Source organism: Strongylocentrotus purpuratus, unplaced genomic scaffold (genome assembly GCF_000002235.5).
Source record: "Strongylocentrotus purpuratus isolate Spur 01 unplaced genomic scaffold, Spur_5.0 spur5_scaffold_9, whole genome shotgun sequence".
Classification (NCBI taxonomy): domain Eukaryota; kingdom Metazoa; phylum Echinodermata; class Echinoidea; order Camarodonta; family Strongylocentrotidae; genus Strongylocentrotus; species Strongylocentrotus purpuratus.
Genome location: NW_022145615.1, coordinates 10,823,338 through 10,836,652, shown reverse-complemented (window position 1 = coordinate 10,836,652; position 13,315 = coordinate 10,823,338). Strand labels below are relative to the sequence as shown.

The 13,315-nt window shown below is 36.0% G+C and overlaps 1 protein-coding gene across 2 annotated transcripts in view; it reads right to left on the bottom strand.

Annotated features, from left to right (window-relative positions):
* Window positions 1-13,315, bottom strand: part of LOC585848 (dmX-like protein 2) — an 87,626-nt gene that overhangs the window by 30,028 nt on the left and 44,283 nt on the right. For both annotated transcript variants that reach the window (XM_030976884.1, XM_030976885.1), the window contains exons 9-13: window positions 8,777-8,931; window positions 4,328-4,549; window positions 3,199-3,243; window positions 1,152-2,467; window positions 293-472 (exon numbers count right to left, since the gene is read on the bottom strand). In XM_030976884.1, the coding sequence (XP_030832744.1) occupies window positions 293-472; window positions 1,152-2,467; window positions 3,199-3,243; window positions 4,328-4,549; window positions 8,777-8,931 (1,918 nt within the window). The remainder of the gene's footprint in view (window positions 1-292; window positions 473-1,151; window positions 2,468-3,198; window positions 3,244-4,327; window positions 4,550-8,776; window positions 8,932-13,315) is intronic.

The window sequence follows — 13,315 nt, the reverse complement described above, 5'->3', positions numbered from 1 at the left end:
AATTTACCAGTGATACTGCCAACTGGATGTCTGCATGCAAATAATGCATTGTGTCACGTGACCTTAAACGCTAAGACTAAAGTATGGAAAAGTACAGAACTGATGAGGCAAGCATAACCAGGAGAATCAAACGTCTGCAGACAAGTATGGTATTCCTTAGCATTACTGTTATAAACTGATTATGGTGTGTTTCTACAGAGTGTATCCTGGAAAAACCTGGAAAGTGACAGAAAGTAACAGTATTTTGAAATCCTGTAAAAAAACATGCTTGAATGCTGGATGCGAACTATACCTGTTTGGCATCGTTGAGTGTGTCCAGCTCGATGATACAGCCTGGTCTGGAGGTGGACTGGAGACTGATGACCTGGGGACACTTGGGAACTTTCTTCCCGTCATCATCGTCATCCTCTTCGCTTTCCTCTGCATTCTGGAGCAGGAAGGCTGTGACTGGAGAGCTACTGCTCAGGTAACCCTGCAGCACATGAATAAATAAATAAATAAATAAATAAATAAATAAATAAATAAATAAATAAATAAATAAATAAATAAATAAATAAATAAATAAATAACAAACAGATAAATAAATAATAAATAAATACTAAATAAATAAAAGCGGTGCTTATAAAGCACATACCACCAAAGTCTCTAAGCGCTAAAATGCAATATGGATTAAAAAAAGATAAAGAAAAGAAAGACTCCTTTAAAAAGATCCAAGGATTAAATTCCTAAATGTATTACAAAGTCATGTAAATTGAACATACTGAGATACTCAGTTGTTACATTGTTAGAGTTTTCTGGATGTACAGTACTTCTTGTAATATCAACAACAACAAAAATGCTGCTAAAATACACATACATCTTTGTGAGTCTCTTATCACTATCAACTCTGCGATTATAAAGGAAGAGTCCAAGCATGTTTGAAGTGACATATTTCTGGAATGCCTGAGAGATATTTTTAAGTAATTCATGCACAAAAAAAAAACAAAAAAACAAACAAGATGAAGCAAGATGAAGATAATTTTTTGTTGAATTTCATTGTAACTGATGCAAATATTGTCCCAAGGATGTACTAACTCAATAGAGACAGAGGATGTGAAGTGAGTGCAGTAATCCTGGGCTCTGTCCAAATTGTTTAAATTAGGTGAACTAACCTCAAGCTGGTTGCTGCTGGGTGTTATCTCATTGAGCAGAGAGCGAGCATCGATGACTGCCTGGAACAGCCGAAGACTGTACCCATCAGATGCAATGAAGCATGCACTGGGAGAGTTGGAGATGGGTCCCAAGCAGGAGCTGGGTAGGAGGCTGGGCATCCAAGCAATGTGGGAGAAGGCAGACACAAAAGGAGAGTTGATGCGTGCCAGCTCCATTACCCCGCCTCCTTTCCCGAGCGGACCAACATTGAAGACCCTCCACAGGATGAGTTCGCTGCAGAGTCCTGTTGGAGCGCTCATGTCTGGCCAGTTGAGCTCGGCGTTGACCTGCTCCATCAGCTCGTCTGGGAGAATGATATCGTCCTTTTCATTGAAATCCTGAGTTGATCCTTCCACGGAGGAGTTGTAGAGTGTCATCAGACGGTTGTGCTCACTCTCCGAGAGAATGTTTTTGCCAAAGAGGTTTATCGCGCCGGGTGTGACAGGGTTCTGCCCTGTCGCTTCGATCACCATGCTGGCACGTTTCACAATGGACGCTCTCCGCGATATCATGGAAGTCCTTCGGCTGCGGCTCGTGGCCACATCAAAGTCCACTTCAACCTTGGGGATGTTATGATGGGAAGTGGTGAGGAGGAGAGGCAAGATTGGATGGCAGGCGAGGTGATTGAGGCTAAAGCGATGACCGCAGGAGCGCGCAACGTGGTTGACATTCAGGACAGTCTGGAACTTGGACCCCTCCTGAAAACTGATCTCCCACTGATTCAATGAGCCATTGGTGTGCTTCGAAAGCATGGACACCTTTGGCGTAAAGGCAAAGATATCCACACCAGAAGGCACCTGGCTCAGGTACTTGGCAAAACTGTAGCTGGGGGTCAGGCCAGAGCTATCCACAGGGGATAAGGGGTCCATCAATCGCTTGCTGGCTCGAGGGTCCATGGTCAGGTTGCTCCGATACAACACCAGGTTGTTGCACAGGGTGGTGGCATCGAACGTAGGGAAGGAATGTGGGATGCGGCACGAGAAGCTGACCTGGGGTTGCCGATGGACACCAGGGATGTGCTCATCCATCCAATCCACCAACCAAAGCAGAAAGGACCCATCAATTGGATGGATGCTGTAAAGCATATCTGGACTGCAGTGCCATTCCTTGATCAGTGCCTGGAACCTCTTCTCAATGGACCGCTTCTCCTGGATGTCCAGTGCGTCTGTGTTGGGAAGAGTACTGCTGGGTGGTGAGAATGCACTGGTGTTCAAACTATCCGGACGTGTTGGTAACTGGATACGAGGGCTGCCGGTATTGGCTTCTTTGGTTAGGTCTGTAACAAAGAACAATAGATTGAAGAATAGACTGAGATGAAGCAGTGCTGGTAATTTTGCACATAATTTATCCCTGGAAAATGAGAGAACGCTCCTTAAGAATGCTGTTAATACAACATGTTTCTTAAACTTTACTCTTATCCAAGTGAGGAGACCAATACACATTAAAAAATGCCAGAAAATTCAACTGCAGATAAAAATTATGCCTCCACTCTCATTCAATATCCCTCAAGTGAAATGTTTCTCATCTGAAATGACTGTTGACCTGGTGACCCTAAATCCCCTTGAGATTGTTTGATCCTCATGAGGTACATATGATATTTCTAAGGTTTGATGAAACTGTACTGGATCTTCTTTGAGATATTTCCCGAAGATGGCCTTGAACCTTTGACCTTATCATCAAAGCTATAGAAAGTATTTGTATGTAGTGTTTTTCATGGAAACTCTATTGACCTTTCGACCTTTGACCTGGGTCAGATTTTACTCATTTTCGAACTTGAATAGTGATGCCTACAGTGTATATATGTCTCGCTCAGCTATGCAGGCAAGACAAAGTGACAAAAACAATTGGCTCTTAAAATGAATTTTGTAAAAACATGGTGGCACATTAAGAGATAATGTATTTCAAAGGACAAATTCTTTCTTTATCACAAATGATGGCTCAGGAAGCAACGAGGGAAGAAGCACTATTAAAACGTAATCATGTATTATACAAGAGTGATAAACATACCTGGAGAGGAGTTTTCAACATGTATTTTCACTGTTGGAATGTCATCTGTAAGTTAAAATCAAAAGAAGAAGAAATATTCATTTACTAATGAATGTGATAATTGATTCATTATCATAGCATATAATTTTCATTAATTGAAGTCCTATTGAATGTTCTTTAACACTCCCTGAGAGAAATAAACGTCTTAAGTTGGTATAATATGTTAATGCCCACTAAACACATTATAGAAACATCCTTTTTCACTTAAAAGCAACACATGAGATTAAGTGCTTAATTTGTAGAAATTGTTAGGGGAGCATTAGTTCATTTGTGAATAAAAAAAACAGCTAAATTCAATATTTTTTGCATGCTACGGGTCATTACTTTCTAAATAAATAAAAGAATTTGGAAGGATGCCAACACATCCCTTCAGATAAAGAGTCGCCCAACACCCCAGATGATTCTTAATACTACATGTTAATCTATAGTCTTAATCTTCTTTCAAAAGAGCTTTTAAACTAAATGTCAGCTGACAATGGAGCTTCAAATATTGGCAGATAAATCACCAGCTTTGTCAGCGATCCATCATTAATTCCTTGCATATCTGGTTCATAGAATTCAAACTACTGCCAAGTATCGTTTGCATGGCACGAATACCGCTCCAAAGTCATGCTGTAGTTATATTAGAAGTTTCATGCTGATGGGTCGATTTACAAAAGTTCAAAGTGATCTAATGGATTATCACAGATGATTAACACCATGTCATGACAAAGCTTTTATATAAATACGATTGCGTCTCCTATATGCCTCCTCCCTAGATTCAGTATAGGAAATGATGGAATTATTTGTGATATATCACAATGAAAACAAGAAGCCTATAATCAAAATTATAATCAGATTTCATGGAAAGATATCGTGAGGACAAAAATCAGTAAGGTTGGTCTTTCTGAGGAGAATGCTTGAGACAAGAAGAAGTGGAGGAAGGGAGTGTTATCATAGCGTGAAAGTCGTAATTAATACCTTAGAGGGAAAATACTGACTTTCATAATGATGATGACTAGGTCTGGCTAAGCTAACTTCTCGATTGCATTGAGCATTAGTTTGATTAGCTTTTGTCGAAAAAAAAAAGAGAGGAAAATTTGAAACCCACCATCGTCCGAGGTCGTCCCCTGATCGATAGAAGTGTCACCATCTACCTCCTCATCGGGGGCTAGGGTGGTGTTGGAGATGTTGTTCCGAGACTCTCTTCCGGTCTGGAGTAGCGTCTCGGCCGCCAGGGTGAACTGGAGCTCCTTGTTGTTGAGCCAGTTGACCACAAAGTTGGGGGCGCTGCCCTTGGTCATGGTGCCGATGGCTGGCAGGAGTGGAATGTCTGGGGAAGAGAGAAAGGTTTATTTTCAATACCTCTTGCTTCCCAAATACTTAGAAAATGGAAATTAGAAAAAATGAACTGAATATGTACTACGATACAATACTAGCAATAATTTGTTCTTGTATAGCGCATAACACATTATGAAACAAAGTCTCTATGCGCTTCCAAAGAGCTTTGGAAATTATTACCCTAGCTTTAGCTCTGACAGTCGGTATCAGCACACAGTGCCATAATGGATTAACTGAATTAACAAATGAATGAAATCTACAGTACCTGATAGCGTACAATCATGCATTATACAGAAATGAAGAATCATAGTAGCATAATATTCATAACCCTGAAATCTGAGGTAAAGTAATGTTTAACTGTAAGCATGTAGTACATGAAAGATATGTCTGTTTTCTACTGTTTAATTACAGACATATTCATGAAGAATTGAGATAAATTGCATAATTTTGATTTATATCTGCCATGGTTGATGTTCCCCTTCAAAAACATATCGCCCATGACTCTGCGATGGTTTTCAACACAAAGTCAAAGATAATTGTCTGGCAAGTAATCCTTGACATTTACAGGTTACCAAAATTGTCATATAACAAGATTATTCATGCATCCCAGGCTCTCAGACAGAGATTTGAAACATGCATGCATCTTGAAAAATTGAATTAAACCTGAAAGCAATTATATATTTGCCTTGAAACATAGACACATGTTCTACTGGAAGTCGCAATACAGTGGAGCATACATTTAAATTATATCAACCTACATACTATCTTTTTCTGTTCATAGAATATTCATATCCCCTCTGAAAACAAAGAATGGATAAAGAGTGTGCCCTAATATCGTCAGGGTTTGGGGTTATGTTCTCTTACATTAAATGTAGATCCCTCACATTCCATCAAAAAATAGTGCCGGAATAAGTGGAAGATAATGAAATAAAGCATTTGTGTGTCTAAAATGTAAATGTATTTTGATGTAAACCCTACCTTTGATTTACATCTTCTTCTCTTTTCATTAGCTTTTTGTCTCTTCACACACATTTCTCCAAAATCTTCTCATGTTTTCTGTACACATGTACCTCTTTCTCTGATCTCTCTTTCCGCCATTCAAGCTCTTTGCCTTCTCCCTTTCCTCCCTTTTGTTGTTCCCTTTCTTTTCTTCTGACTTCTTTCTTCCATTCCATTTGTTTCCTCCGTCCTATTCTTGTGATTTTTTTCTTCTCTCAACTCTTAACCTACAGGTCTTTCTTTCTTTAAGTTCAGTCTTTAACCTTCCCCTTAACTCAGTGTGTTCTGTGTCCCTCTTTATTTATATATTTCTGTTTCTTTCTTTCTCTACATCTCCATATCTCTGTCTCTCTAACTATCACTATCTAAACCTCTCATTCTCTCTGTCACTCTTCACCCACCCCACCCCTCTCCCTCTCTCTCTTTCTCTCTCTCTCATCCTTTATTCCTACATACATCTCTTTCTCTATCCCACTCTCCATTTCTTTTTTCTCCCTTCTCCCTTCTCACTTAAAGGACAAGTCCACTCGAAAAATAACTTACTTTCAATAAAAGCAGAAAAATCAGACAAACCAATCAAAAAACGTTTGAGCAAAATCGGATAACTAATAAGAAAGTTATGAATTTTTGAAAAAGTATGTAAAACTATGGAACAATGAGAATCACAACATAAATTGCCAAGATGGTTATCAGTTTGTGACGTCATGTCCTCACAACTTATCAATTGCTTTACATAGTTTAATCCCGTGAATTTCCCTTTTTATCCCCCAAAACTTGATTTCCCCATACCTTTGCCCAGGTTATATGATTTGTATCATATTGCGTGCATGACATTTCCCAAAAACTTTTATGAATTTTGAAGAATTTATACTATTTTCTGAATATTGTATTTCATAATTATTGATGTTAATATAAATAGTTTATCAAAATTCAATTTTTTTCATGATTTAACTGGACAAAAATTACTCTTTATTTGTGCATCCACACAAACACATATTACTAACAATCTAACTTGGATGCTGGTGTGAAGAAATAAGATTCTTAGGGTGAAAATAGAACATTTATATTATCAATATACAGAAAATAATTAGTGGATAGTGAGGACCATACGTCACAGACTCATGAGTGAGTTGCCAATTTGTGTAGTGATTTTCAAAGTTTTTCATATCATTAAAAATTCATAACTTTCTTATTAGTTATCTGATTTAGCTCAAACTTTTTTTGATTGGTTTGTCTAATTTTTCTGGTTCTATTAAAAGTAAGTTATTTTTCGAGTGGACTTGGGCTTTAAGCACTCATCCATCACTTATGTTTCAACACAAATCAGTACAGTTTATAGAAATTTCAAGGAGGCGGCAGATTAATACATTTGGCAGCACGGAGCCCTATCATTCTCAAATTGCCGCCAATCATGTGTCACAGGAAGTCAAAGTGTCAGGTGACCAACTCTGAAGTGTCAGGTGACCAACTCTGAAGTCTTCCACAAATCCTTTCTTCTCCCATTACTGCTCTTCAATTACCCTCCTGGCAAATAGAATACCTCATATTTCTTTTAAGTGAGATATCATTTTGTTTCTCTATTTGTGCAAAAACAGAGAATAATTTATTTTTGAAGAAAAAATGACTCAGATACTATAAAAGATTACTTGTGTCTTACAGATGTGTGTAATTCCACACCTCTATGTTACATGTAATGTATATCACTTAATGAGTAATAAACATGATTTCATTTTAAATATATCCCAATCTAAGATTATCATAGGTTTATTGTAGGATTATTATACACTGTGTATCTCTCTATTATAGAGGACATTGAAGTTAAAAATGGCTCTTATCACAGTAATGAATATCAAACAGGTATGTGTCAACCTATTTTTGACAAATATTCATATGTTTTGTTTTCATTTAAATAATTCTACTATATTTTTGTTAGGTAAGCAATGTGTTTCTATATGTCATCTTCCAAGATTCTCTGCTTTTTTTCTAATTCTATTCTACTCTCACGCTTTTCTCCATTCCTCTTCCACCTCTGTCTGTCCGTCTCTTTCTCTGTCTCTCCTCCCCTCTGCCCTCTCTCTTGCTCTCCTCCCTCCTCCCATCTCTCACCCCCACCTCCCACTCCTCTCTCTCTCTCTGTCTCTCTCTGTCTCTCTTTCTCTCCCTCTCTCTCACAATTGGTTTAATTTTGCACTATTCACCTTTCCTTCTAAATCTCGAAAAACGTAATTATTCAAACTAAAGTTGATAGCTCTTGAAGATCATATTCAGTCAAGTGACTATTGTAGGATTAGTCAGAGTTCCCTCAAATGTCACGAAACAAGCAATACTCTTGCTAATCCTCTTGCTAACTAGTTCTAATATGAATTGCAGGATGTGAAGCATCGCTCCAATAGAGCACTTCAATTAGTAACAGTGTCTGCTTACACACTTAATCACAACGTGCCTGAAATTAGTAACAGAGTTAGCCTCAATGGATTATAAATGGCAATATTACTCTTCTTGTCTATTTTTATTCTATTAGCATGAAATTAATAGGCATTTTTTTGATCAAGCACAAGATAACATTTTCAAAAATATATATACAGTGTTCCTATTTAAAGCATAGTAAGTAGCTCTACTACAAAGATATTTCTCGAGGTAATGTCAAATGATGTCATTTTAATTTGTAATAGAACAATTTTTATCAACATTATACTTGTATCCTGAAAAAAATTCTTTAAAAAAAGGGAAAAGCAAGAAGAAAAGGAAGAGAGAAAGAAGAACAATAAGAGTAGGAGGAGGAGAAGAAAAATGAAGAGGAGGAGGAGGAGAAGAAGAAGAAGAAGAAGAAGAAGAAGAAGAAGAAGAAGAAGAAGAAGAAGAAGAAGAAGAAGAAGAGGAAGAGGAAGAAGAAGAAGAAGAAGAAGAAGAAGAGAAGAAGAAGAAGAAGAAGAAGAAGAAGAAGAAGAAGAAGGTGAAGAAGAAGAAGAAGAAGAAGAAGGTGAAGAAGAAGAAGAAGAAGAAGAAGAAGAAGAAGAAGAAGAAAAAGAAGAAGAAAAAGAAGAAGTAAAGAAGAAGAAAAAGAAGAAGAAGAAGTAAAGAAGAATAAAAAGAGCAGGTAAGGGCAAAAGCAAAATACAAAAAGAAAGTGAAGAAGAAGGAGAAGAAGAAGGAGAAGAAGTAGGAGAAGAAAAATAGATTAATTAAAAAACATTATAAAAACAATGTATTAAAAACTAACCTGTGTTAGGGTTTATGGTAGCTGCAATGTGAAAGTGGAGGGGATTCCCCCCTAGTCCATTTCTCTGCACCTTGCCGTGGTAGTACCTATGCAGCTCATGTTCTTTCTTCTGACTCGGTAAGGGAATGGCATGCTCAACCTGCTTCCTCTTTTTCCTAAGCAGAAAAAGAAAAAAATCAAAACAATCAAACTCAGGAATATATTCGAATCAGGCATCATTTAGTTCTAATTCCATGGCCTATCTTTTCTTAAAGCCCCACTGCACTACTTATAGCTACTTGCATCCTCTATAAAGCTAACAATGCCTAATTGGTGCCTGTTGGTCCCCCCTGATCGCCCTTTTTCTTATGTTAATTAAGAGCTGGTTTGATGAGAAAACCACCTGCCAGTGACCTTGCAGGGAGGTCCAAACCTCCCTGGCCAAACTAACAGACGGGCTTTAAGAGGTCACCATTTAAACCTGGCTTAAGTTAGTCCAATCATATACTGTATGGAAGGCCAAATGTTAATTCCTAAGTTGCATATGAAGTACTGTGATCAATATAACAAAAAATAAAAACAAAATAAAATTTGGTAATGAACTTAATATGGACAAATTTCATGAGGCAAAATTTTTATTTTCATTAAAATAAACAGTTTTTGTGATTTTTTCAAGATTAAGAGGTTGACATGCAGCACTCCATAACCTGATTGAGTAACTATAGATTTTGCTTTACAGGGCATCATAGGTTTTAAATTTTTGTAAATTTGCTCTACTTTGAATTTGTACCTGCATATGTTCCTAATTGCAAGATGCTCTGATTTTTCTTTCTTCATGCATACAAATAATGTTTATTGTCTGCTTATCAAACATATCATTTCACTGTGATTCTAATCTTTTAATTGCTAAATACTATGATTTTGTGAAATTAATTTCTTTGAAGAATATCAAAAATGTTTATTGCCTTGTAAATGTTTGTTCCAATCAACTGCTCTGGCAAGGTCAACAAAATGCAAGACATGCATGCAACTGAAAAATCCAAAATGGACTCATAAAAAACTAAGATATGGGATGCCAATTCAATACTCGAGGTTGTTGTTGTTGCTTTTGTTTGTTCAATAGATTGATAGACTGAACAAAACTTGCCAAGTAAAACACACACAGAATAAACTTGCATTTAGGAATTGAACACCAAAAAGGCAAATGCTGAAACTTTTGTAAGATCAATTCAAGCACAACTATAGAAATCATATTCAGATGATATAATATGTCCTTGCAATTTCAGTACGTGATGTGGAAAGGTATCAACATTTCCAAAGGTTGATTATTTAAACGTCTTTGCGATCGTGTTTAGATTTAAAGTATAAAGTGAGAGAAAATTAGATAAATCATGTCAATCTTGTAAAAAGCAAAACTTTGCACATGCGAAGTGCATTACTCCTTTCTTGCCAAACTAAAACAAAATCCGAATCGATTAGCAATGATTTCTGTGATAAGATTCACTTCTTTTTAAGCTAAGCAGAATTTGGAGCTAACTCTTATCCATTTTCCTACTTGCACATGCGATGTATTTATTACTGGACAAACATCACTTCAAATATTTCTTGCAATAAATACACATCTTTAACTCTTTATATCCCATCCAAATTGTCTCCAATGTGCCACATTATATTTATTATGGGATAGATATATAAATACATGACTATCTTTATGTTGATATTGTTATACGTAACCTTCATTTATATTTAGAATCATTTTTGTTAAGGCCTTGAATTATTATGCTACCACATTTTGTATTACTATGATGTATTGTGTATTTTACTTTGTTATGCTTCATTATTTTTTACTACTTTTTATATGATGCTTTTAATACCAGGTCCAAGATGCAAGACATATTTATTTCTGATCTTGTGTACCCGTATAAATATGTATAAATAAATAAATAAATAAATAACAAAGGATTCAAGACTATTTTTCTGATTTCAGTGCAAGATTAATCTAAACTGGTGTTAATAGGGTTGTCATGGTGCTAATTAATACCAAAATTTATAGGTAATTTTGCAAAGCAAGGGTGTTACACAAAGCAAACGATTGTCAATTGGTACCTAATTGTTTTGTGCACATTATTGTAGAACCCATAAGATAAATATGTACATGTATATTAATGTCTTTCTAATTTTCCAGTAAGGATACAGGTACAATTACCAAATTTAAAGTCTGTAAATGGTTATGGTAATCTATTGAATAAGAAGAAATAAATTCATAAAACAAACTTTCCCAGGTTTCATGTACAGACTCACTAATACCAATCAATTCATAGATTTGAAAAGGAAAAGAGTTTAAAATCATGACCAAAAATGTTTGATCAATCCTAGCTCAAAGAATGAAAATGAAAATTATTATTTCAAAGGAGGAAAACAAAAACAGAAACAAAAGAACAAAACAACCTTTTAAAAAAAAAATGAAAAAGAAGAAGAAAATAAAATAATATTTGAGTTTAGTGATGTTAAATACTCTCCATTTCAATAGGGTTTCAATCCTGCCTCAAAAAGGTGTGTTTTAAAGCTTTGTATTGTAATAAATAAGGATGGAACAAAAACTTGCCCAAAGCGTGGTTTGTACAAATCAAATATTTGGGAAAGAGAGCAAAATCACCAAAAGAGTTACACAAGGTTGGTAAGAGGCAAACACAATGGTGTGTTGGAACTTGCAAGAGAACTTTAAAGCACAGGTCACATGCCATGGACCTGCATCTACCATTCTGTTTTTTGTTGAGGGGGGGGGGGGGGGGGGGGTCATGCCTCTCACATATATTATGACCATCCTACAAAATGTTAGGTGCCCCAAATGCTCTTGTAATAGATTAAGACTTGGAGAACGAAATATATTTTATTGAAAACTTTAGTACTTTCATGAGAATGCTATTCACAGTTTTACAGACCAATCAAAATGCTGTTATGGGTATTAATACAAAAGGCGTAGCAAAAACATCTCAAAATTGCTCAAGCATGGGTATATAGAGGGGAGCACAAGGACGTATGCACAGGAGCGTAATACCCATTGGCTCAGTGCTACATGTATGTAGTGATCACCAAGTTGCCTACTTCACGAACGACTATATACCCACGCATGAACATCTTTAAGATGAAATATAGTTATTGGAGTCAATCATGCCGAAAGGGCATAAATCAGGAGAGCCACTATGAAAACAAGAGTTGATAAATAAAAGAAAAGTTATGAAAAAGCATTCCTGTGCATTCTCAATGAGAAATCACTTGTCAGCAAGACTACTGTCTCTCTCGATCGAGGAACTTACTGACTTGAACCGCTCTCACTATCCTGTGCATCAACCTCATCCCTGTTCATAAAATAATGGTTATACCCGACTAGAATCATAACTGAACTTCTTCAATGACATGGGTATAAGACAAGTACAAATACAATCACAATGCTTCTTAAAGGTTTTATATTTAAATAACAGTTACAAATCAGACAAGCACAATATTTCAGAGTAAGCTTTGAACATAGATCTACTTGTAAGGTTAAATAATTGTTGAATTTACTTTGAATTTTGTGGATGAACCTAATCACACTTTCCCTCATGCCATCCAATTCTTATTTTGTAAATTTTAATATCACTATTGCTAACAGTATTTCTTGGTGAGAGAATCTATGAGAGAATCTATTGCATAAACTGTTCCACTTTATGATGGGAAAGTCTAATTGCAATGTATGTACAGTTGTTGTCTTTTTAATTTGAATAGGCAAAATTTATAATTTCTTTTACCATGGCACTGTTTCAAACAAAAACATCTAAAACAAAAAAAGAGAAATCACTTTAACCCTATGTTAACTGGGGGGGGGGGGGGGGGGTCAATTTGACCCCCCCTGTTGAAATTTCGCGACTACTCCGAAACCGCGGCAGATATAAAATTTTCCTTTCATGACTTTTTACTTTCGAGTCTTACGCATCTTTTAAAACGATTTTTTCGAAAATCGGACCTACGGTTACAAGGTCACGTGACCTTTCGTCTTTGCATGTCAGCCCGAAAATAGCTCATTTTCGTGATTTGTGTACAAAACATATGTAAAAGTCATTTTTCCTAAAAATAGATAAAACATTAGTTATTCAGTCTTGTTTAAAGTTTAGATGTTTGTTTTGGGGTCAAAATAGTTGAATTGTAGTTATGAATGAAATAAAACAACAAAAACAATAAAATACATAAGTTAAAAAAACAATGAAATACATAAGAAATTATAAAAACAAGAGATAACATAAGGAATAACCTGGCTCTTCCAAATTTTTGTGTTGTATTATTATACCAAATGGTCTAATAAATATATGTAGTGAAAAAGAATACGTAAACATGAATAATCTATGATTTATGGGCAGAAATGTGAATTTGATGACCTTATTTGCATAAATTACCACAAATATGCAAATGAGTGAATTTTTCAAAAATTTAAAATTACCATAGTATTCTATACACTTCACTTGACATGCATGCAAATTTTCGCGGCGATCGGCGGTGAAACGGCCGAGATCTTAAGGGGGGGTC